This window comes from Schistocerca serialis, chromosome 7, assembly GCF_023864345.2.
Source record: "Schistocerca serialis cubense isolate TAMUIC-IGC-003099 chromosome 7, iqSchSeri2.2, whole genome shotgun sequence".
NCBI classification, from domain to species: Eukaryota; Metazoa; Arthropoda; class Insecta; order Orthoptera; family Acrididae; genus Schistocerca; species Schistocerca serialis.
In genome coordinates, this window is record NC_064644.1 from 462,866,093 (window position 1) to 462,892,771 (window position 26,679).

Below are 26,679 nucleotides of genomic sequence, written 5' to 3' on the forward strand. Positions count from 1 at the left end.
TCTTATCCGCATGGCTGAAACGGATCGTGCAGCCACGTCTCGATCCCTGAGTCAACAGATGGGGACGTTTGCAAGACAACAACCATCTGCATGAACAGTTCGACGACGTTTGCAGCAGTATGTGCTATCAGCTCGGAGACCATGGCTGCGGTTACCCTTGACGCTGCATCACAGATAGGAGCGCCTGCGATGGTGTACTCAACGACGAACCTGGGTGCACGAATGGCAAAACGTCATTTTTGCGGATGAATCCAGGTTCTGTTTACAGCATCATGATGGTCGCATCCTTGTTTGGCAGCATCGCGGTGAACACACATTGGAAGCGTGTGTTCGTCATCGCCACACTGGCGTATCACCCGGCGTGATGGTATGGGGTGCCATTGGTTGCACGTTACGTGCGTTGACGGCACTTTGAACAGTGGACGTTACATTTCAGATGTGTTACGATCCATGGCCCTACCCATCATTCGGTCCCTGAGAAAACCTACATTTCAGCAGAATAATGCACGACCGCATGCTGCAGGACCTGTATGGGCCTTTCTGGATACAGAAAATGTTCAACGGCTGCCTTGGCCAGCACATTCTCCAGATCTCTCAAGAATTGAAAACGTCTGGTCAATGGTGGCCGAGCAACCTGCTCGTCACGATACGCCAGTCACTACTCTTGATGAACTGTGGTATCGTGTTGAAGCTGCATGGGCAGCTGTACCTGTACACGCCATCCAAGCTCTGTTTCACTCAATGCCCAGGCCTATCAAGGCCGTTATTATGGCCAGAGGTGGTTGTTCTGGGTACTGATTTGTCAGTATCTATGCACCGAAATTGCACGAAAATGTAATCACATGTTAGTTCTAGTATAATATATTTGTCCAATGAATACCCGTTTATTATCTGCATACCTTCTTGGTGTAGTAATATTAATGGCCAGTAGTGTATCTTCAACTCTCGTTACTAGGCTCTTACATTTCACGGAAGTCTTAAAATAAGAATCGAGAATTGTCTGGACATCTGCGAGCATATCTTCTCGTAATAAACTTATTCCGTTATAAAACTTCTTGTCTGATTAAAACTGTGTGCCGGACCGAGAATCGAACTCGGGTCCCGCACATAATTTTAGTCTGGCAGGAAGTTTCATATCAGCGCACACTCCGCTGCAGAGTGAAAATTTCACTATGGATGTTCCGTTATATTACTTCAGAGGTAAGAGACGGTTCAACCATTCTATTGCGACTTTTCCAATTTCGACGTTCTGCGAGTTGCTATTACTGGTACCTTTCATCACCACCGGCTATATCTTATTGATCCCTAGCCAGAATTACTTGCTAATAAACATACATATTCCTTTAAACACGTCCAAGAAACTATTATTTCAGAGCAGAATGTGTTTGCTACTAGTGAAACTCCTCATTGTTGCCTTGCATATTTATTCTCTCTCTGAAAGTTTCCTTCACTTTTTCACTACTTGTTCATTCATTCTATCCCCTCCTATCCACTGTTTGTTTTTCAGTACACTTAATTCTCTTCATTTATAAACCACTATTCAAATTCTGAAAATGTCATGATAGTACTGTGGTTCCTCTCTTCTCGCACAATAACGTCACTTAGATATAGTGAACACCCTTTAAAACTGATCTCAAGTATTTCTCGCTCCATCCCCAATGAAGGTAACGTTCAGACTGGACCAACACTTCCAGCGAGTGGCAGGTGTCATACTGCTATTGAAATGATCGTATAAATTTATACTTTAAAAATATTTGTGCAGATATTGCTCTATATGCGAACCCTTGTTGTTGTCCATTGGCGGTTCACTATCAAAAATTGTTTTCATGCTGTTAACCGTCCCTGGTCCCTACGCAGTATAAATCTGACGACCTTTAAAAGTTGTAGGCTCATATTCTGCAAAATAATTCATTGTAAGCTACCCGAATTATTGCCATAAATTACATGTTAATCCTTTACCACAATACAGAGTAACGCGCTAGCCCCATCACAGGCATAAAAATACGAACTCTGTTCTTTGTCCATTTTCTCTTTATTTATTTACTTATTATCGTGTCATAAGTACAAAGCGTATAATCATCAAAGGGAAATAGTTGACATCAGTTTCATACATTGGTTGACCATACATTGTCCACGCCGAGTGCATTCGGTGTCGCTCTCGTCACGTCACACGTGATGTATGAGGCTGGGGATGTGGAACAGGTTACTAGACTGATGTTACACCGCACAGATCCACTCTTGTAGAAAACTGATTCCACAGGAAGTCTCCACTTCTGCAGTTTGGTCTTACGTCTAGTGATACTAGACAGAAGTCTGTTGAGAACTTTCGATGCTGTGCACTTCTCTGAAAGACCGGGAGACTGATCTTCCTTCAGAACCATCCATTTCTCCAAATGTTGACGTTTCCCCTGCCACTCTGAGATCTTTGCTCGCTGGGGCGTTCCTGTAAGAGGTTTAGTAGTTGCCAAGAAGCGCTTCCTTCATTTGAGCCTAGGATGTGTTCGCTGAAGGCCATGTTAAAAGTGGCTTCCATAGACATAGCATTGCCTCACTCGCATCAAGTAGCTACCTCGCGTCTGATTTCTTAAGGTGCTATGCCAGCAATATAGTGAATTTTATCTACGGGTGTAGCTTTTAAAGAACCTTTGACAATGAGATAGGTCTCATGAAGCAGCACATCTATTTTTAAGGCATGACTGTACCGCCGAACGTGTATATTCAGCACTGGAGTAACACGGCGCAAGAGAGCTAGTTTTCGTGGTGCAAGGGGCAAACTCCCCACGTGGTACCTGTCACTTTTTTGTGATAATAGCTATACAAAAGCTTCTGACGAAATACAATATTAAAAACGCAGTGCCAACTAGCCTACTTTACCCGGAATGTTGCTTTGTAAGGCGTTCCTGTCTCGTGCAACACTATATGGGCATACCATTTCCGCCTGGAGTTCACTCGGTTGCAGTGTGCGAGAGAGAACTCGGTTACACTTCGCACAACTTGGCACAGTTTTCTGAAGATGACTGTAGCATGCTCGCCTAATGACAATGGGGCTTTGTGAGGATTGTACAGCCGCGTGGATACCAGTCGAATTCGCATAGGCCACGAAGTTGCAGGTTGTGCGAGTTCGATGCTCTTCCGTAGACCTCGCCCTGCTTTCTGACGTAGGTAACCGCCATGTTTCCTTAGAATGGGGAGCGCGCCCTTGCGGCCGCTGAAAGCGAGTGATGCCGCGACGCGTGGTCACTGAGTGTTGGGAAACGGGTGGCGCTCGCACCTTTTGGTCAGGCGGATGCAGTGTTCGACTGTCTCAACAAGCTCCCTGGCTGCATAATATCAGCATAATTCGAGCCAGTTGTGGGCGGTTTCCGGTTTAGACAACACTTCATAGTTTGTCTGGTTTACTCGAGCCAGACATTCTGGAAACAACTCTCAAAACTAGACAGGATACTACCATTTGATATGAAAAAACTAATGTCACATTTGTTTCCATCTCCTTTTAACACAAAGCTCAAATGTAATAGAGTACTTATAATAATACAGCTTTGACGACTATCTCTGTAAAATAGATTGTATGTTACAGACTGTCACGTGACTCAGTGGTTCTGCACAGAATCTTAAAATTTCACAGAAGGTTGATCTACTTTGTGGGCAAGATTTTCGTTCAATCGGAACCAACTTGCAACCGTATGTTTGAGGAACCACAAGATCCATATCGATGATAAGTACTTTCCCCCTCTCAGATAACGAAAGCGTACTTAAGTTCACGTCTCTTCTTATTTTCTCTCTAGTGATTGTTCCATCGAAAAAAGGTCATGTATCGACGACAATTCATTGACCCTTAACGTAGCAACTATATCTTGTTCGACTGTGCCGCTGACATCCAGTCCTATTATCGGAGACGACCGTTTCCCTAAAGAAAGCGTGCTTCGAGCTTCTGTATTAGACTTACGTAAATATTGTTTGGGATATGTGTAGATTTGAACTGACTGTGTGCTGTGTTGATGGGGCGGAGGGGAAGAATCACTCAGATGTTTGTATAATCAAAGTCGGATAACAGTCAAATGATAGTCATTTGGGCAATTGTAACAATTTAACAGTGATCAGTGCAACGTGCTGATTCGATATAAGTCTGCCTCAGATTGCTACTCGGAACCTACAGTGCTGTGCGCAATACTGTATGAGTAACTTCACAAATTATCAGAGGCTGCTGAATCTTTATACAGTGCCGGTGAACATCCGTGTCAGATTTTTCATTTACCTCTGGCATCATCGGAAACACCCTTGTGAAACGGAAATGTGCTTAGGATGCGGGACTCGTACTGGGTTGCAAATCATTGCTTTCTCTGTAGTTTTCCTGTATCACACGAAACGAATATTGGATTCTGTTTGAAATACGGCCACTTGTTGGCACCATGGTTTTTCCTCTCCGTTCAGATGTGGACGATGACCCTTGAGAAAGTTGCAAGCAGAAACAAGTCGATAAATCATCACAGTGAGTATGTACGTAGGGTCAGAGCTGACCACACCGACATATGCTGCGTCTCAGGTTACCACTGGTACTTTTATCAAACTACCTACTCACGGATACTTCCCACACGTTCTCAAGTTTCGATGTGGTGTACCTGTTCAGTCGACTGGATGACATTTCACTAAGAATTGTCGGAAAATTTAATCATATTGTACAGCTCATTCTTTAAAGAAACTCTGTTGCATTTTGAGACCTCTGCTGATCTTACGTTCTTATCAACAATCACCAAATTATTATTGTTAGTAATATAGCTCTGAAGTAAGCATGGGATGAGAAATACGTTAGTAACTAGAACATTGTCATAGCTTCCTCGTAGACATCACTTTTGAAATTGACGACAAGATATTCAGTTTGGTTTTTCGCTGAAGATCTAAGCTCAGTCATCCACATTCCAACAAATTCCACGGTAAACAGGTAACAATGCACTGAGACACAGAATTCGTTTGAAGGAAATGTTTGTCTCCAATATGATAAATCATGGTGTCATTTCTGTGTTATATACTAAACAAGAGATGCAATTATGTAATGATCAGAATGAAATGGAAGGAAAAAAAAGCAAGGGAGGAAATCGTAAACTGAGCTGGGAATGTAAAGCAAGAGGAGTACGTCCTTATAAAATAGTAAGAGTAATTCACAACAGTTATTATAACATATAAAATATATCATAAACATAGTGAACGAAATTGTGAAGCTTTCATCTGCTTCTGGGTTTCTTAGATCACTGAAAGAGCGGTTTTGTTAACAGAAAGTAATACCCCACTTCTGTTTCAAGCTTCACAACTTCATTCCCTTTGCTGCGCCTCTAATTCGTTCACTCGTGTCATGTGACCAGAACGATACCATGGCGTCCTGGCGTCCAATCACAGAACCTGCGCAAGTGGCGCCTCTGTGACGGCACTGTGAACTAATGCGTCTAGTATGTCTACCCGCCCGGACAGTGTATCGTGTATTTATGTACATGTGTATGGCGTGTGTCTGCAGAAGAGCTTACGGATGCAACGGGCCACTGCACTACTGTGCATGCGCTATACTACGTTCAGAAATGTCTATAGCAGCAGTGCATTCCAAAAGACTGCAGAAAGTACCGCGGGAAATACTTTTTTTTTTCACTATACATGCATGCAGCTCAAATTACTTCTACAGCTATGCGTATGAAAATCGAATAGAAGCACAAAAAATTAATGTTTCTTTCTCTACGTTCCAGATACATAAAAAAAGAACAGTATGTGAAAAGAAACGAGCAGAAGTGAAAGGACTCCACTGCTTTTGATTTCCACCTTGTTTATTGGAGTTGCTGGGCGTTATCCGAGAGCCGAGTGAACTGTCAAGGATATCGGAAGGCTGTTCTGGAAAGGGAGAAACAGAGACAAAGAAACTAAACGTACGATAGAGAGAAGATGAACAACAAATGCTGCAATAGTAATAAAATCGTCAGTAATGATACACTACAGCTCTTGAGCAACAATTCAGTCATTATGTAACATTAGAGATGTCACCAACAGTACGCAACTAAATACTCTTAAGACAGCGTGTGATCACAGGGTAGATACTTGGAAGATATTGGCTACTAGCCACAAATACAGTTCACAAATAGGCATCAGTGCAACTTAAAACTTAAGAACTCTACAGTTTGCTATAGAATGTGCACACTAGATTATGTTACCAAAAGTAAATTAAAAATACTGGGGACAGAAAACATAAACCAAAATCTACATTACGTAAATATACTCTTTACTCTACGCTTAAGTTTCAATTCTGCACAAATAAAGACTAAAATCTAAGAAAAGTGTGCTTCATCTTGATGGAAAAATAGGAACTACCTTCTTCCTGTTACAGATGATAGAAGTACGTCAAGAAACAGCACCGCCTGCATAATTTTAATCGTTATTTTTAGCGGTTTGAAGGTCTGGTTTTACGTTGAACATTTTATAGTTTTTTTTCTTTACCACAAACATGTTTCGGGAATAGTCTGAAAATTATATCAATTAATGTACTCGAGACTTACTGTAAAATGGAAAAATGTCTATCATTTTCTTTTATAGCCGGTGTTAAACACATTTTACTCTTCAATGGGTATTAGTTTCATGACACAAATAAAACAGAAAATAGAAAATAAAGAAAAATTTGTTTGAACCTATCGTTTAAAATGTTTGGAGTTTTGAGCAGTTGCATGGTTCTATACTTACGTGCAGAAGTCCAAAGCTAGAAATGGAAAAGTTAACAACAGGGAAATTAAATATTATTTTACTGAATACAGGCTAACATTTGTATCTTTTCGTAAATGTGTAACGTGAAAAGTTATTTAGTTAATTGCGTGAAACTTGGATTCTTTGTGACTAGGCAAGTAAAGTTCTGAAACGGAAGCTCCTCTTGATGACAGTAAGAAGCAGGATAGTCGATACTGCCTACAGGAAGTCAGCTGTCAGCAGTGAACATGCGACATAGAAGCAGGAGCCTCGATTCACGTGCAAGCCTTGGCAGTGTTATCGGCTTCGCCTTGTTCGTCTGTCAGCGTAGACACACACACTATGCTCCGCCCTTCACCTTTGTACCTAATGTCTCCATCCTTCTGGTATCCAAACAGGTATCAACCCTTAAGTATTTAATGTTGTCATGAAAAGCGCAATAGCTCCAATTTCATAACGTGTGATGTTAAGTAAACGCCCTCAATAGATCTACACTGTGCTTTTAGTGCACTTGTTAATTCTGTTGGAGGTTTTACAAATACAATAAAGATTGAATCATCCACTGTGCCGTTGAGAAACAATTTCGTTAAGTGTTTACGTGATTTTGACTGCCCATATCATATATGACTATAACTTTCAGAACATATTGTTTGGGCAGTAGGCGTTATACGAAAGTGATACCCATTGCAAATATGTGTGACGAAACAGGCTCCATCAATGGTGAGAACGAAGGGAAACTAGTTAATGGACACTAGTGATAAGTATCGAACCGAATTGCTGTTATCCAATGCCAGAGAACATAAGTAACAGTAAAATGTAGTACACAACAAAGTGTTTATTTTACGTCTATGAGCATATTTCTCGCTACTTTTGTCGTGCATGCTCACACATCACATTACATTTGCTCACTGACGAACACAGTGTGCCTAAGGTTACCAGAATCTTGAACTGCTGTCATCTGTTATATAACTAGCGTGCCCGTACGCTCCCTCAACACTTTACATATTTTCCATAAAGGCAATCTATAAAGGAAAAGAATCAAGCGCTTTACCTGGTCATTAAGCACTGCCCCCTTCTAAAATGTAACCATCTTCCTATGAACTCAGTACTCTGTCTTACCTTCACCTCAGTTTCTCTCCAAAAATGATTTGCTTTGAAACTTCCTGGCAGATTAAAACTGTGTGACGGGCCGAGACTCGAACTCGGGACCTTTGCCATTCGCGGGCAAATGCTCTACCAACTGATGTTTCATATCAGCACACACTCCGCTGCAGAGTGAAAATCTCATTCTGGAAACATCCCCCAGGCTGTGGCTAAGCTATGTCTCCGCAATTTTCTTTCTTTCAGGAGTGCTAGTTCTGAAAGATTCGCTGGAGAGCTTCTGTAAAGTTTGGAAGGTAGGAGACTAGGTACTGGCAGAAGTAAAGCTGTGAGGACAGGGCGTGAGTCGTGCTTGGGTAGCTCAGTCGGTAGAGCACTTGCCCGCGCAAGGCAAAGGTCCCGAGTTCGAGGCTCGGTCCGGCACACAGTTTTAATCTGCCAGGAAGTTTAATATCAGCGCACACTCCGTTGCAGAGTGAAAATCTCATTCTGGAGTGATTTGCTTTCCTTACGGCATGCTGCAAAAATTACCTCCGATTTTTTACTCTATGAAACACAATCTATCGAAAAAAGTAAATGCTAGTGTTTCTGAAATCATTCCATACCAGGGAAAGACTAAAAAAAAATTATACTGGTATGCTATCTGTACTAACTTCAACACCCTTATTTTAGGTTGTAATTAAGAGAAGGCACGTTGTCTCAATTTTATTTCTGAAAAACTTAACAAATGAAGACAGAGGAAATTTAAGTTAATGGTAAAAACAATCCGGCAATGTAATTAGTAACCTTTTAAGATGGTGTATTAAAATAGAGAAAGGAAGTGAGATTAAATAACTTAGTTACTGAATTCTTGGTAAAAATTTTTAAAAGAGTATGTATGATGTTGCCTCCTCCGAGTTCTGAACTGTTTCACTGAGCCAGCTAGTTTTAGAGTTTGACGTGGAGTCTGAACGGCAGTACATCTCTGCCTTTTTCGCATCAATAAACACTGCAAGAGGTGGAAGGGGTGACATACAAAAATCCTGTACACGATTAGACATGCTGTTTGATTGCATGGTCTGACTCTTTACCACTAAGCCACAATGCTGCACATTTCGCACTCTTGGTATTATTCACTGAAGAAATACTAACGCAAAACAAAAAAGCACTGAGACGATAATATAATATTAAACAGTGAGCTAAGAGTATGTATAAATATAACATTAAAAGACAGATAGAGTACGTAAAAGCCACAAAACAGTCCTCAACCATTATACCAGAAAGAAGTTGTTGTGTGTAACACCACATCAAATTCATGGAATGTCGGTGAAAATGAAATAATACTTCACTGAATCGTAATTCCTGCTGAATCAATACAGTAATGATGGGTGAACTATGACAACTTAACAGCAATATGCACTGAAACGAAAACTTGTCCATGATAGTAGTAACCGGCAAACTTGTGAAAGTGAGTCACTGTCAAAATAATGGTATACACATAACAGACAGATATTTAATGGCTGTTACTGTTGTTTTCTTCAATCGTATGACTGGTTCGTTGCTACTTACAAGGGAAATTCCCCATCGCACCCCCCTCAGATTTATTTATAAGATGGCACAGTGGATAGGCCTTGAAAAACTGAACACAGATCAATCGAGAAAACAGGAAGAAGTTGTGTGGAACTATGAAAAAAATAAGCAAAACATACAAACTGAGTAGTCCATGGGCAAGATACGAAACATCAAGGACAGCGTAAGCTCGGGAGCGCCGTGGTCCCGTGGTTAGCGTGAGCAGCTATAGAACGAGAGGTCTTTGATTGAACTCTTCCCTCGAGTGAAAAGTTAACTTTTTTTATTTCCGCAACGTTATTATCTGTCCGTTCGTTCATTGACGTCTCTGTTCACTGTAATAAGTTTAGTGTCTGTGTTTTGCGACCGCACCGCAAAACCGTGCGATTAGTAGACGAAAGGACGTGCCTCTCCAATGGGAACCGAAAACATTTGATCGCAAGATCATAGGTCAACCGATTCCTCCACAAGTAAACACGTCTGATATATTCTATACGACACTGGTGGCGGCATGTGCGTCGCATGACAGGAATATGTTGTCGACCCACCTAACTTGTACACTTGGCGAATGGGTAAAAAGATTCTTCTACCTTGCCTGATTTAGGTTTTCTTGTGGATGTGATAATCACTCCCAAAAAGTGATGAAAACATAAGAGTTTGTCAGATAATAATTGTCTGAAAATAAAAAGTTAAACTCTTCACACGAGGGAAGACTTGAACCAAGGACCTTTCGCTCCGCAGCTGCTCACGCTAACCACGGGATCACGGCGCTCCCGAGCTTACGCTGTCCTTGATGTTGCCTATGTTGTCATGGACTACTCAGTTTGTATATTTTGCTTATTTTTTCCATAGTTCCACACAACTTCTTTCTGTTTTCTCGATTGATCTGTGTTCAGTTTTTCAAGGCCTATCCACTGTGCCAACTTATAACTAAATCTGAGGGGGTGCGATGGGGAGGTTCCCTTGTTAGCAGGCTTGACTATCTTCTGCAAACCACTTCATCTCCGCATAGGTACTGCAATCTACACTCATGCTCATAAATTAAGGATAATTGCAGAATGTGGTGCCACACAACGTGGCACTGCACAAAACTGGAGCTAATAGCATAGGCGCATAGGGAACACTCACGACACATATCTATAAGTCCATGGTATTGGTGATAAGTTGAGAAAACAGTCCCGAAATACATCTGCTAGGAAACGCCACTGTTTCCTGAGCATGTACTGCGACATCAGTATGGGATGTGATCACCAGGCACATGTACAAAGGCCGCACAACGGCTTGGCTTACTCTGGGTCAGGTGGTCGAACAGCTGCTGGGGTATAGCCTCCCATTCTTGCACCAGTGTCTGTCGGAGCTCCTGAAATGTCGTAGTGGTTTGAAGACATGCTGCTATACTCCGACCGAGAGCATCTTAGACGTGCTCGACGGGGTTTAGGTCTGGAGAACGGGCAGGACACTCCATTTGCCTGATACATTGTTTCAAAGTACTCCTCCACGACGGCGGTTCGATGGGGCCGTGCGTTATCATCCATCAGAAGAAAGGTGGGACCCAGTGCACCCCTGAAAAGGGGGTCATACTGGAGCAAAATGACGTCCCCATACACCTGACCTGTTACAGTTCTTCTGTCAAAGACCTGCAGGGATGTACGTGCACCAGTCATAATCCCATTCCACACCATCAAAACATGACCTCCATATAGGTCCCCTTCAAGGACATCTTGTTCCTAGTTCACACCTCATGAAAACCCGGTGAGTATCACTGTTCAGACTATACCTGGACTCGTCTGCGAACATAACTTGGAACCACTGTCCCAATGACCATGTACTGTGTCCTTGACTCCAGTCTTTACGGACTCTCCTGTGACCTGGGGTCAGTGGAATGTATCTTGCAGATCTCCGGGCGAATAAACCATGTCTGTTCAGTCGTCTGTAGACTGTGTGTCTGGTGACAACTGTTCTACTGGCTGCGGTAAGGTCCCTAGCAAGGCTACCTGCAGTACTCCGAGACTGTCTGCGGGCGCTGATGGTGAGATATCGGTCTTCTTGTGGTGTTGAACACTGTGGACGTCCCGTACTGTTGCGACGGGACACGCTTCCTTTCTGCTGGAATCGTTGTCATAATCTTGAGATCACACTTTGTGGCACGCGGAGGGCCCGTGCTACGACCTGCTGTGTTTGACTAGCCTCCAATCGCCCTGGTATCCTACCCCTCATAACCATGTATTCTTTGAATCATTCTCAACACACAGTCACCATTAGCACGTCTGAAAACGTCTGCACACTTACTCACTGCACCGTACTCTGACATCCAACGACACACCTCTGCGTGTGTGGACTGCTGCCAGCGCCATCGTGCGATGACCGCAGGTCAAATGCACCACCGCATGGTCATACTCCGAGGTGATTTAAACCCGCAAACCACCCACCACAGCTTGTTTCACCATGTATCAGCACTATCCTCAATTTATAACCATGACTGTACAGCTATTTGAACCTGATTCCTATGTTCAGACCTTTGTTTTTCTCTACAGCTGCACACACACACACACACACACACACACAAATTTCCAACCCACTTCCTAATTCACAATTATTTTATGCTGTAGGATCTGTCCTATCAATCAGTTCCTTCCTCTAACGAAATTGTGGCACAGTTTCCCTCCCGTTTGAGTTGATACCTTCTTATTAGTTTTTTGAGAACATTCCTAGGTAGCACCGCATTTTAAAAATTGCAAGTGAGCGAGCATGCAGTAGGTCATATAGGCAGTCAGGGAAGACCACCACCCAGGAGTGTTCGTGGAAGAACTCGCCCGCAGCGAAGGTCAGTGATACTTGGTCAGCTGACATTTGCTTTGAAGAGCTGCCCCAAGACAGAAGTCACAATGCAGATAAGATATCTCATAGTGCCGGGCCTCAACAGAGTCAATTTTTAACAACCAAAATGTGGCAGGTGGAGAACATCTGTTCTGCCGAGTCCTGGAAGAATTCTGTTGTTAACAGAACATAAAAAGCCGAGCTTCATCGAAGTACACCATCCAAAACAGAAAAAATCAAAAATGTAGGTGACAATCCTGGAGTAAGGCACCTCTGAAGGCATGGGTCGCCGCAAAACTCAGGCACTAAAATAAAACTAATATTTAATACAATATACAGTCTGACAATTATTGAACTATATGAGAAAAATCATAAATTAGTTACGAACTAAGACATGCAGACACTTTATTCAACATTTGAACGTCACTACAGATAATCGGATTTAGGTTATCACATGTTCGATACGTTTGCCATCATTGGCGATTATGTGGCGCAGACGAATACCAAACTTCTGCATGACCCGCTGAAGTGCCGGAACATCGAAGTTGTCGATGATCTCCAGAATGGCTGTTTTCAGCTCAGCAATACCTTCGGGATTATTGCCGTACCATGTCCTCAACACTGCCCCACAGAAAGGAGTCGCATGTGATCAGATCCGGAGAATACGGCAGCCAATCGAGGCCCATGCTAGTGGCCTCTGGGTACCCCAGAACCAGAATGCGGTCCCCAAGATGCTCCTACAGAACATAAAACACTCTCCTGCTTCAATGTAGTCGAGCTCCTTCCTGCATTAACCACATGTTATCGAAATGAGGTTCACTTTGGATAATGGGGGTGAAATCACCTTCAAAAACCTTCACGTACTGCTCGGTAGTCAACGTACCATCAAAGAGTATCGTACCGATTATTCCCACCCCCATGAACCATGGACCTTGTCGTTGGTGAGGAGACTTCCGTGCCTCAGCGATACAGATGGCCGTACCCTAGGTGCAACCACAACGGAAGGGTATGTGTTGATAGGCCAGACAAACGTGTGGTTCCTGAAGAGGGGCAGCAGCATATTCAGTAGCTGCAGGGGCAACAGTCTGGATGATTGACTGATCTGCCCCTGTAACACTAACCAAAACGGCATGGCTGTGCTGGTACTGCGATAGGCTGAAAGCAAGGAGAAAGTACAGCCGTAATTTTTCCCGAGGGCATGCAGCTTTACTGTATGATTAAATGATGGTGCCGCTCTCATGGCTAAAATATTCCGGAGGTAAAACAGTTCCCCAATCGGATCTCCGTGCGGGGACTACTCAGGAGGACGTCGTTATCAGGAGAAAGAAAACTGGCGTTCTACGGATCGGAGCGTGGGATGTCAGATCCCTTAATCGGGCAGGTCGGTTAGAAAATTTAAAAAGGGAAATGGACAGGTTAAAGTTAGATATAGTGAGAATTAGTCAAGTTCGGTGGCAGGAGGAACAAGACTTTTGGTCAGGTGAATACAGGGTTATAAATACAAAAACAAATAGGGGTAATGCAGGAGTAGGTTCAATAATGATTAAAAAAAGTAGGAATGCGGGTAAGCTACTACAAACAGCTTAGTGAACGCATTATTGTGGCCAAGATAGACAAGAAGCCCACCTCTACTACAGTAGCACAAGATTATATGCCAACTAACTCTGCAGATGATGTAGAAATTGATGAAATGTATGATGAGACAAAAGAAACTATTCAGGTAGCGAAGGGAGACGAACATTTTATAGTCATGGGTGACTGGAATTCGAGAGTAGGAAAAGGGAGAGAAGGAAACATAGTAGGTGAATATGGATTGGGGGTAAGAAATGAAAGAGGGAGCCGTCTGATGGAATTTTGCACAGAGCATAATTTAATCATAGATAACATTTGGTTCAAGAATCATAAAAGAAGGTTGTATACGTGGAAGAATCCTGGAGATACTAGAAGGTATCAGACAGATTACATAATGGTAAGACAGAGATTTAGGAACCAGGTTCTAAATTGATAGACATTTCCAGGGGCAGATGTGTTCTGACCACAATCTATTGGTTATGAACTGTAGATTAAAACTGAAGAAACTACAAAAAGGTGGGAATTTAAGGAGATGGGACCTGGATAAACTGAAAGAACCAGAGGTTGTACAGAGTTTTAGGGAGAGCATAAGGGAACAATTGACAGGATTGGGGGAAAGAAATACAGTAGAAGAAGAATGGGTAGCTTTGAGGGATGAAGTAGTGAAGGCAGCAGAGGATCAAGTAGGTAAAAAGACGAGGACTAGTAGAAATCCTTGGGTAACAGAAGAAATATTGAATTTATTGATGAAACGAGAAAATATAAAATGCAGTAAATGAAGCAGGCAAAAAGGAATACAAACGTCTCAGAAATGAGATCGGGAGGAAGTGCAAAACTGCTAAGCAGGGATGGCTAGAGGACAAATGTAAGGATGTAGAGGCTTATCTCACTAAGGGTAAGATACACTCCTGGAAATAGAAATAAGAACACCGTGAATTCATTGTCCCAGGAAGGGGAAACTTTATTGACACATTCCTGGGGTCAGATACATCACATGATCACACTGACAGAACCACAGGTACATAGACACAGGCAACAGAGCATGCACAATATCGGCACTAGTACAGTGTATATCCACCTTTCGCAGCAATGCAGGCTGCTATTCTCCCATGGAGACGATCGTAGAGATGCTGGATGTAGTCCTGTGGAACGGCTTGCCATGCCATTTCCACCTGGCACCTCAGTTGGACCAGCGTTCGTGCTGGACGTGCAGACCGCGTGAGACGACGCTTCATCCAGTCCCAAACATGCTCAATGGGGGACAGATCCGGAGATCTTGCTGGCCAGGGTAGATGACGTACACCTTCTAGAGCACGTTGGGTGGCACGGTATACATGCGGACGTGCATTGTCCTGTTGGAACAGCAAGTTCCCTTGCCGGTCTAGGAATGGTAGAACGATGGGTTCGATGACGGTTTGGATGTACCGTGCACTATTCAGTGTCCCCTCGACGATCACCAGTGGTGTACGGCCAGTGTAGGAGATCGCTCCCCACACCATGATGCCGGGTGTTGGCCCTGTGTGCCTCGGTCGTATGCAGTCCTGATTGTGGCGCTCACCTGCACGGCGCCAAACACGCATACGACCATCATTGGCACCAAGGCAGAAGCGACTCTCATCGCTGAAGACGACACGTCTCCATTCGTCCCTCCATTCACGCCTGTCGCGACACCACTGGAGGCTGGCTGCATGATGTTGGGGCGTGAGCGGAAGACGGCCTAACGGTGTGCGGGACCGTAGCCCAGCTTCATGGAGACGGTTGCGAATGGTCCTCGCCGATACCCCAGGGGCAACAGTGTCCTTAATTTGCTGGGAAGTGGCGGTGCGGTCCCCTACGGCACTGCGTAGGATCCTACGGTCTTGGCGTGCATCCGTGCGTCGCTGCGGTCAGGTGCCAGGTCGACGGGCACGTGCACCTTCCGCCGACTACTGGCGACAACATCGATGTACTGTGGAGACCTCACGCCCCACGTGTTGAGCAATTCGGCGGTACGTCCACCCGGCCTCCCGCATGCCCACTATACGCCCTCGCTCAAAGTCCGTCAACTGCACATACGGTTCACGTCCACGCTGTCGCGGCATGCTACCAGTGTTAAAGACTGCGATGGAGCTCCGTATGCCACGGCAAACTGGCTGACACTGACGGCGGCGGTGCAGAAATGCTGCGCAGCTAGCGCCATTCGACGGCCTACACCGCGGTTCCTGGTGTGTCCGCTGTGCCGTGCGTGTGATCATTGCTTGTACAGCCCTCTCGCAGTGTCCGGAGCAAGTATGGTGGGTCTGACACACCGGTGTCAATGTGTTCTTTTTTCCATTTCAAGGAGTGTATTAGCGGTTGCCTAAGGAACCATGATCGTACCCAGATGAGGACATCTTCGCCCGAAGCAAATCGGTCACCACGGATGTCTTTCCTCAGAGCTCAAGACATATGGAAATCGTATCAGATGAGATAGGGTCTGTATGGCCTTCCCAGCAAAACTTCTGCAGCCCCACATGTTGATAAGGTTGTTTCGACCATGCTGGAAAAGTTTCACTGCGCAGCCCTTCCACATCCTCCAAACAACCCCGATCTGTCCCTATGCGATATCCACATTTTTGAAGATGTGAACGACGGTATTCGTTCCCGTCGATTTGCTTCGGACGAAGAGGTGCATGTCTGGGTACAATCATGGTTCTGTACTCAACCGCAAACATTTTTCCGTGAGGTCTGTATCACAGTGAGATAAATGTACTAACAGTTATGATGAGTACTTTAAAAATAATAAACAGTTTACTTACATTTTTCCAACTGCCTTGTTTTTGTTTTACTGTTCCTTATAGAAAAACTCATTCACTACTCCTACTGTCTCATACCCTTAGTATTGCCTGATTTAATACGACTGAATTCCATCACGTTTGTTTTATTTTTGTTGTTAATCATCTTATAACCTCATTCCAAGACACTATCATTTCCCTTCAGCTGAAGTTGTAAGTCCGTTGCTCTCTCTAACAGAAGCACAGTTTCATCGGCAAACCTCTAAGTCTTTATTTATTTTCGAAATTTGCCATAGCTTCTTTAATTTAGGCTCAACCTACCTTATCAAAAGCTTCCTTTAAATCCAGAAGCTCTATAAACGTGTGTGTACTTTTCTTTTGCCTGTCTTCTAAAAAACACTTAGGGTTAGTATGCCTTCGCGTGTTCCTGTATTTCTCCAGAACGTAAACTGATCTCCCCAGGTGTCGGTTTCTACCAGTTTTTCCATTCTATTATGAATAAATGGAGTCAGTATTTGCAACCATGACTTACTACAACACTGGTTCGGTAATATTTACATCTGTCGGTACATGTCTTGTGTGGGACAGAAATTATTACATTTTTCTTATTTCACCTGTGCGATATATCCTGCACGCGATATACCCTGCACACCACGTGGCATAGTTTCGTCACCGCTGGCTCTCTGAAGGATCTCAGTAATTCCGAGGGAATGTCCTCTACTTCGGGAGATTTCTTTCGACTTCAGTCTTTCTTAGCTCTGTCAGATTCTTCCTGCGGTATACCTCCCATTCCATCGTCATCTACATCCTCTTCTGTTTCTGCAATATGGTCAAATGTTATTTATTTACCCGTATGTATACCTTATATTTCTTCCAACCTCCCATCCTTTCCTTCTTTGCCATCTGAGCTCTTGATATTCATACGACTGCTTCTTTATTTTTTGTGCTTTTCCAGTACGTCCATATTCATTCTTCCCTTAACAGCCTTGAATTTCTCGTATAGCCACCGGTGTTTCGTCAGTTTGCACTTCCTGTTAATCTCATTTCTAGACGTTTTCTTATTCCCGTTGCCTGCTTCATGTTCTGCACCTTTATATTTCTCCCTTCGTCATTTGGATTAAGTATCTCAAGCGTTATTCAAGAATTTCTATCTGACCTAGCTTTTTTGCTTAGTCAATCCCATGTTACCTTCGCCATTCAATCACTCAATACCCGTTGTGTTTCTTACGCTTCCTTCAGCCAATCGTTGCCTAAAGTTCGTCCTAATACTCTCAAAGCCTCGGATTCTGACAAATTACCTAGGTACTATCTCCCTAATTTCCTACGTTTCTGCAATTTCATAATTTTTTTAACATACAGTACATAACCAATAAATTATGATCTGAGTGTACGTCTGTCCAGCGGAATCATTTTACAGTTTAAAATCTGGTTTGGAAACCTCTGTCTTCCACTTACACAATTTATGGGAAAGCTTCCGATACTCCAGCTCTCTTGTACGAATACAACCTCCTTTCAAGAATTTTAAAACTACGTATTAGCAATAAATAAATGGTGCTCAGTGCAAAAGTCTACGCGCTGTTTCCTCTTCCATTCCTCTCTCCCAGTTCACGTTCTCCTACTGCTTTGACGTCTCTTTTTTTATCTGGTTAAATTTTCTCCCCCTTAACTATCTGAATACTTTCTGTATTCCACCACACATTATTTTAGCATTTCCGTCACCTGCGGAGCTAGTAGACTTATATAAAAGAGCCAAAACATTGTGACCACTGCCCTCCGTGACGATGGATGCTGCCTGGTGGCGTTGCAGGCACGTGACACGGCAACAAAAGTATTTAAGAGGAGCAGACATGGACGGGGATCATCCTAGCGAAAATATGGGGAGCTAATGGGGAGGTAAGTGACTTTCACAAATGGCATATTATTATTACACAGAGCCTGTGGACGAGTACCTCGTAAATGGGACAGTTGGTCGAATGTTCTCCCGCTGAAGTCGTGAGCAACTACGGAAGAGGTAGAAGGACAATAAAACTACCACTACGCGATAAATAGTTGGACGTCCACGACTCTTCACACAACATGGAGTTCGGACGATTGTCTGCTAAAGTAAAGTAGAGAGTGATTTTTGTGGTATCTCTGCCAAAAGAGCACAATGTTGGTGAACGCACATGTGTTTCGGACCACACCGTTCATCGTCCATTGTTGAAAATGGAGCTCCGCAGCAAACAACTTCATGTTGACCTAATAACGTCGTCAAGTATGACTGCCGTGGGCTCCTGTCCATTAGGTTTCAACCGTCGATCAGTGGTAACCTATCGGCTATTCCGGTGAGCCGGGCGTCGTGTCCGAGTGGTTCTAGGCGCTTCAGTCCGGAACCACGCTGCTGCTACGAACGCAGGTTCGAATCCTGCCTCGCGCATGGATGTGTGTGATGTCCTTAGGTTAGTTAGGTTAAAGTAGTTCTAAGTCTAGGGGACTGATGACCTCAGTACAGTGCGCCACGGACGCAAGCTGAGAGACTCTCTCTTGCGCTTGCATAGTACGTGTCTCAGTAATCCAAGACCCACTGACAGCTGCGAACCACCTGCATCCCTTCATGCTTGTGTCTTCCCCGACGGCGAAATCATATTTGAGCAGTGTAATTGTCCGCGTCTCGGAGCTAGAACCGTGCTATAGTAGCTTGGGCAGCATTATAGTGAACTCACGTTGATGTCTGGGAAACCAAATTCGCCTGACCTAAATCCTAAGGCACCCATGTGAGTCGTAATCGGGTGCCATATCTACATATGCAAATCAGTGGCCCGTTTTTAACACGAATTACATGACCTATACGTAGGTATCTAATGCGACATCTCTCCACAAACCTACCAATAAACTTTCGGATCCGTGATAAGCGGAATTAGAGATCTATTTCGTCCCAAAGACGAACAAACAAGCTGTTAAGCAGGTGGCCATAATGTTTTGGCTCTGCGGAGTGTAAAGTTGTTCAATTGTGGCGGGCATTGACTTCTTTTCCAATTTGGCTACCACAATGCATCCAGTATGCTATTCATAGTAGCTTACACGCATTCCTATTTTCTTTTTGATCATTAGACTTGCTCCCACTTTGCCCCTATTAGATACGGTGTTAATACGCAATTTATCACACGACAAACGTCTTCGATCTGTACAGCATTATCTTGGACAAATGATGTTACGAATTTAGGTAAGATGTCGTCGATTTTGTAACGCAACTCGATTCTAAAAAGCCGTTTTGAATACGGGAATGTGCCAGGCGAATAAACTGTATTCCTTAATTAGATTTTGTGTTTTGTCGCATACGTTGCAATGACTGTGTGCTAATGAATACCCTGTCCGCATTGTGTTACATCGAGAACATTTTTGTAAATATGAGATATTTGTACCTGTACTGTAATTTCAACAACTGGAGAAAATGCTCTAGAAAATGTTATATGCGATAATACGGCTGCTGTCAGTTGAACAATGTTAGCGTCACAAAACAAGATACATAAATTAAAATTACAACTAAAATTACCGTAAACAACCTATATAAAAAGGCGGCCTGAATCCGATAACGTTGTGGGATCTAGGAATCGTCGTATAGTAGGGTGAAATTAAGTAGTCCACAAGGATATATGGAGACTTAACATGACTGTGTGACCATGCCGTCAACCATGGGCTTGTAAAGCATAACATCCTGTCTCTATACATTAACTAGCTCTACCTGCCGTGTATATACAGCTCTCATACCAGCTACACCCAAGATAAGCTTCGCTTGAGAGCGTCCATCCATCGGAAACAGTTCACATTGTCCTCCAAATTGCACTCTACACTTGCGAAACTTCCCACTTTATTTGCACCATTGCTCATTACTAAAACCAGTCCCCAGCTTCTTGTCTTGTGGATCACTGTTTTCTAAGATCTGCTGATGGCAGGAACTCCAAAGTCTGTCTTTTCAGATAAATGAAACTGTCAGCAAAACCGAATTCTACTCTTTATATATATATACCTTTTCTAATCCAACCCAACAACCCAATAGTCTCCATTCTTCTCTCCACACCTTGTAATAATCTCCTTGCCCACATCCACTTTTCTCATTAATTACGATACCCATTCTACTTAGACACTGTATGTAGAGTTGGAATCAAGCATTCAGGAGATTGCATGCAGTTGAACCATAGCGTTTCCGATACCTGTTTCATCGGTACACTACATAAGCGAATCTGGCATCCACTTACAAGTCATTATCATGCGCATACTCCACCAAGATCTAGACTCAAGTGTTGGAAGAACTTTTTACAGTCAAAATCTGTACTAAATGAAACAGCCAAGAAAGCCAGAGGACAACCGCTTGCAGCCAAAGTAAGTTATCTCCAAGCACGGGTAAAGCCAGTAGAATGCTTACCAGCCGGGCACAACTTAGACAGGCCCTCATGGATACCACTGGACAGTTAACGAACGGGCGCTGGCTAACCTACGGAGAACCTAATGCAATGCGGATACTTACAGAGGCTAATACTGTGTGACTGAGAAATACAGAGAGCGAAACATCTGCCTTAATGTTGCCCTGAATGGCCCCGATTCCTGCAGTGAGGAGCAGTTATACATTTCTGGGCAAAGACTACATGGTTATATATATATATATATAGGCCCACTGCGGTATATATATATATATATATACGAGGTGCCAAAATAAGGTAATGAAACTGATGTAAAAAAAATGTTACTTACCGTTTTAGTCAAGTTTAGTGTTTTCTCCTTCAAAGTAGTTCCCTTCTGGTTGCCCACACTTTTTCCAGCGCTTCTGCGCTTCTGCCATTGATGGTAACATTTCTGGAACTTGTCTTATGTAATATTCTCCAAGACCCTCGTCACAGGTTTTTGGACATCTTGTGTTGTTTGAAAATGGTGTCCCTTGACCGCCGTTTTGACTCTTGGATATAGAAAAAAGTCGCACAGAGCGATATTTGGTGAATAAGGTGGCTGTGGTAGTACAGAAATTTGTTTTGAGGTTAAAAATTGCTGTACTCACAGAGCAGTATGGGGTGGAGCATTATCGTGATGCAGAATCCAATTATCAGCAATGTTGGCACGGACACAAAGAACTCTTTTACGAAGTCTTTCTAAAATTTCTTTGTAGTAATATTGTTTAACTGTTCGTCCCGGAGGCACAAACTCTTTATGAACAATTCCCTTGGAATCAAAGAAACACACAAGCATGCATTTCACTTTTGACTTTGACATGCGAGCTTTTTTTGGTATGGATGATTCCTTTGAGCACCATTGCGAACTTTGGCGTTTTGTCTCTGGATCGTACTCTGCCCGTGAGGTTGATGGTCGCCCACTGCGGTCTTCATCTTAAATATTTTTTATACCAACGAAAAACTTGAGCTCTTGACATAACCTCCTCTCCAAAAGCCTTCTTTAGCTTACCGTAAGCTGTCGTCGTGTTTTCACCCAATTTAACGCAAAAAGAAATGACATACCGTTGCTCAATATTATGCGGTTCCATTTCCGTGATGAGAGACACAAACACGTGTTAACTTATTACAGCTCAAGTCACGACTGAGCAAATGCATCGATGTGCCGCTTGAACTAGAAGCAGCTTATAGATCAAGGTCAAAGATATTGTGCCTACGCAAGCCTGCAGGGTTGCCACATCTTGCCAAGAAAATCAGCCTCATTACTTTATTGTCGCACCTCATAAGTTCTTTCTGTTTCCTCACCTGAAATTGTAAGTTTATAGAATCTTGTCTGTATGCTACTGACACGAGTAAATAAATCAATAGATCAAGAATACAGGGAACACATACTAACTTATGGAAACACAGCGATCGCCTTGTATGGTTATTCTTATTGTATACACTGTCCAGTCATATCTAGGCGTTCACATTTCAAAAGCAAGAACCTTTTGCAGCGCGGACCGTTGCGAGATGTGCAGGAAATGAGTTAATCGTCCTGGAAGGTACCGAGAGGGAAACGGACCCATCGCGACAGCTATGCCGTGGCCACCTGCTGTTGAGGCCGTGGCGCGAACAGCCCAATCGAGGTAGTCCCACAGTTTCTCGGTTGGGATTAAATCCGGCGAGTTTGGTAGCCAGGGGAGTACTATAAACTAATCCCGGAATTCTTTGAACCACGCACGTACACTGTGAGCTGTGTGACAAGGTTGCATTGTACTGCTGGTAGATGCCACCGCGCTGAGGAAAAACATATAGCATGTAGGGGTAGATATGGTGCCAAGAATAGATGCATATCTGTGTTGTTAAAAATTCTCCAGATCGTAATCCTCTCTCCTCCGACTCGTACCCTTCCGTTGATTGTTGCAGGGTGTTTGCTTTCAGGCGTTCCACGCTGTACACACCAGCGGCGTGATTCATCTAAAAGGCCACCTGTAGCCACTCACAATGAGTGGAGGTCCAGTTGCGAGACTGTCGTGAAAATTCCCGTCTTCATCACCGACGAACGGCAGTCAAAATGGGTGCATGAACGGTGTCGGCTGCTGAGGCCTCCATCCGTTGTATGGTTTTTGAGGAGATACTGTTGTTAGCACTTTGATTTATCTCGCCGGTCAGCTGCTCAACAGTTGCACGTCTGCCTATTTGCTTCTGTCTCGGGTTCTTCGGCCGTTTGTCTGATGATTTTACTGACGTTTCGTCAGCACGATTGGCTGGCATTGTCAAAGCTTCACCCTCCATTGCCGGTGGAGGGCCGAAGAACCAGAGACGGAAGCCAATAGGCAATTTGCCAACAAGTGGCCACGACAGCGTTTTTGAGCTGCACGTCAATTCACCCGTACTCGTATCTGCAGCCATCATTCACCCCTACAGTCTATGGCCTGTGGCCCAACACAGTTGCCTCGGCAGAAGTTTCGCATACCGTCATTTTGGCGTGTGCGCTATATTTTAACTACGGAGGCACGCGAACAATCGTTTTGGAAACGCTTCCACTCTTGGCTCAAAAGCCAATGATCATCCCGTTTTGAACGTCAGAGATATCGCTCTGTTTTCGCATTTTTACAAGGACTGCTATATTATACGTGTCCCCCTGGCGCGCCTTATGTACCCTACACTACTAGTGCAGCCACCCCTGCCGTCTCTGTGTGGTTATTGCACGTTTCCATCGAACATAGGCAGTGGTCGCAGTGATGTGACTGGTCTAAGTATCTCAGCCTGGCGTCTCATAAATGATACCATTACGGGTTTTGGGCTTATTACCAAGTGATCATCAGATTAGATTAGAAACAAGATATATGATACCGCCCTGCACATGCTCTCGGCTAGCAACAATCTAGTAGCTGGCGGTGAGAAGTGTACAAATGATAAGTCGAAACTGATAACTACCCTACCTGTGTTACATGAAGCTGAAATACAGTTAGTGAAAATGATCAAGAATAGCTTTGTGTAATTAAGTTGATCTTATTCCACGTTATCTTTACACATTGTTAAAAATTCTTTGTTTTTGTTTTAACAGGTATCTGTCAAATCGCTTCCATGTTTGTCTGTCTGTTCGGTACAAATTTCGGAACTGATTTTCAACTAACTTCCCGAAGAGCAGGAGACTTGAAATTTGCAACGTAACTCTGAACCAGAAGACAATGCCGTATTAACTCGCTTCCTTGGATGGTACATGCCGGAGGGTATATTGCGTACCTCTGTGACTTCCTCTTTTTGTTTCTATTATGTCGCTTTCCTGTCTGTCTCCCAATTAAATACAAATTTTGCATTTGGTATTAAACTAATTTCGCGATGAGCTTAAGACCTGAAATTTTAAATATGACTCAAAGCTGGATGACAACACTTTCTTGTCTGTCTCTTCGGTATTAATGGAGGGATGGGGGGTGGGGGTGGGGAGTTGTTATTTCTGGGATCTTGGCTGGCCTGCAGGACCGACGTGTTAGGTGGGTAGTAGTGACATGCGTTTCAGGTGGTACGCCAGCGGACAGGCGTAGGTGAGGAGAGAGAGGGGGACCAGGAGATGTGTGCAGTAAATGTGACGTACACGTGCATCCGCAAAGCTGTGGGTAAAAAGTAATATATATGTAAATATTTTTAAATAAAAATATCTCATCGAAATTTTTTATATCCGTTGAGAAAGCTCACAACTACCAGACTAAAAAGGAGAAAATCCTTGTTGAAGTAAGACAAAATTTTTAATATAATGTGATTTGAAATCGGGCGAAGAAGCACAAAATAATTTCTCTCATTTCCACGCAGATTCCTTAAGCCAAACAATAGTCCTGAAAGTTTTGCTTGAGAATTTTTAATAGCTATGATAACGCTTGCAACTTTATAACAAAAAACGTGGGTGCATCATGTAGGTAGAAGTTCGGAGGTGAGTTATTCATGCATCAGTTATGTGCCCCAGGTTTATCATTATAAACCTTACGAATATTGTCGTATCCATTAAAAACACACAACGACAAAGTTTGAGAGCTATCTGTATGGGGCTAGAAATATGTGTGGGCTAGGAGAAATTATTTTCTATTTTTTGTCTAATTCAAACATGTACTCCATTGAGCATTGATTTCTATTTACAGAATTAGTAAAAAATATGCTACTTAGCTGCTGGCAGCACTCCAGCCAAACACACACACACACACACACACACACACACTAACACTGGGTGATCAGGAGCCTCCTATGCATACGTATATTGATGGAGCCTGTTCAGTTGCCACAAATGAATTGAAACCCAGTGCCTGTGTTTGTCCCAGGTATGACCCAAAGCGAAAGTGGCCGTGGCTATGTACACCCTTGCTACGGAGCGTGTGTGAGAGACAAGAGCGCCAAGCGACTGGCAGACAGGCCGGAGCCGGCGACGTGACGTCACGGCGAGCCGCCTGCAGCGCGCCGCCCCCGCCCTCCCCTACCTTCCACGTTGAGCAGCACGGCCATGTTGATCTTGGGCTCGGTGTTGACCTGGCACTCGTAGATGCCGGCGTCGCGCGGCTGCACGTACTCGATGCGCAGGTTCCACTCGTCCGTGCCCTCGGGGTGCATCACGTTGAACCGAGCGTCGCCCGTGTACGTGAAAATGCTCGACGTCAGGATGTGCAGGTCTCGCTTGCGCATCCAGGACACCTGCGAAGAAGAAAATAACAGGCGGCTGCTTATCTGGTCACGCGGAAAGGAAGCTTCGAGCTGGACTGGACAGTAGCTATGGTAGCTAAAGAACGACACGGCTGTACGGTTTCCCATTATTCAAAATGCTTCATAGCGGAGTGACAACTGTGCAGACAGACGAATTTGCGTATTTACAACGGTAGTCGACAACCTGCAAATACTAGCCTTCACAATGGAGCCATAGTTGAGCCAAAACAGCTAATAAATAAATATCTCTAAAGATGCTCAGATTTTATAGGTCAATCGGAAAGGTCTTCCAGCCATTAACGCCATACGTTCATCTTATTTTTCAGAATGATATGATACGCAGGACACTTCAAACATACATATTACTTATGTTTGCTTCACAAATACTAACACCTGTTTCTTGCTGCAATATATTTTATTTCAGGAAATGTACTCGCAATTGCGAATATTAACCATCATCCGCTGTGTACTGGTGTGACGACAATGAAAACTTATACAAGTCCAGGACTCGAACCCAGGTTTCCTGCTCTACGCGAGCCGTCACATTAACCACTTTGGCTATCCGTGCACGAATCGCTGCTAGATCGAACTTCCGTATATAGTCGTCTGTGTGCCACAACCTGCACGGTACGTTACTTACATTCCTGTCCAGGAAGGACATATTTATTAAGTGACGAGGGCCCGGTTTAGGCGAATAAGTATATAATTCCTGCAGACGCGACTCTCCTTTACTGTGCAGTTTTGCTTTTACCTTCGATAATTATACATTAGAAAACAGTACCCGTCTTAATTTTTACACAAATAAATTACTGCTTACAGTTATTCCTTTTTATGCCGATATGCGTTTCCTCTCATCTGTCATAGGTGGAAGGTCGAATTTCGCTTCAGTTTTGAAAAACGTAAGCATTTTCACGTCACGAACTTTTTTTTTCGTAGTTCCCATATTTCGTAATCTGACCAGTGACCAGATGAGAAGAAACGCAGGTGTCAGCCGGAGAGAATAATAACTGTAAGCAGTAATTTATTCATGCAAAAGTTATGACGTGAACGGTTTTCTAAACAGCAACTATCGCTTATAAGAATAACAA

At 43.6% G+C, this 26,679-nt stretch overlaps 1 protein-coding gene across 2 annotated transcripts in view; it reads right to left on the bottom strand.

Annotated features, from left to right (window-relative positions):
• Window positions 1-25,577, bottom strand: part of LOC126412298 (protein sidekick-1-like) — a 116,084-nt gene extending 90,507 nt beyond the window's left edge. The window contains exons 1-2 of one of the 2 annotated variants that reach the window (XM_050081818.1): window positions 25,372-25,577; window positions 5,803-5,871 (exon numbers count right to left, since the gene is read on the bottom strand). In XM_050081818.1, the coding sequence (XP_049937775.1) occupies window positions 5,803-5,871; window positions 25,372-25,573 (271 nt within the window). In that variant the 5' untranslated portion in view covers window positions 25,574-25,577. The remainder of the gene's footprint in view (window positions 1-5,802; window positions 5,872-25,371) is intronic. The other variant, XM_050081819.1, reaches the window with a different exon arrangement.
• Between the last annotated feature and the right edge of the window lie 1,102 nt (window positions 25,578-26,679).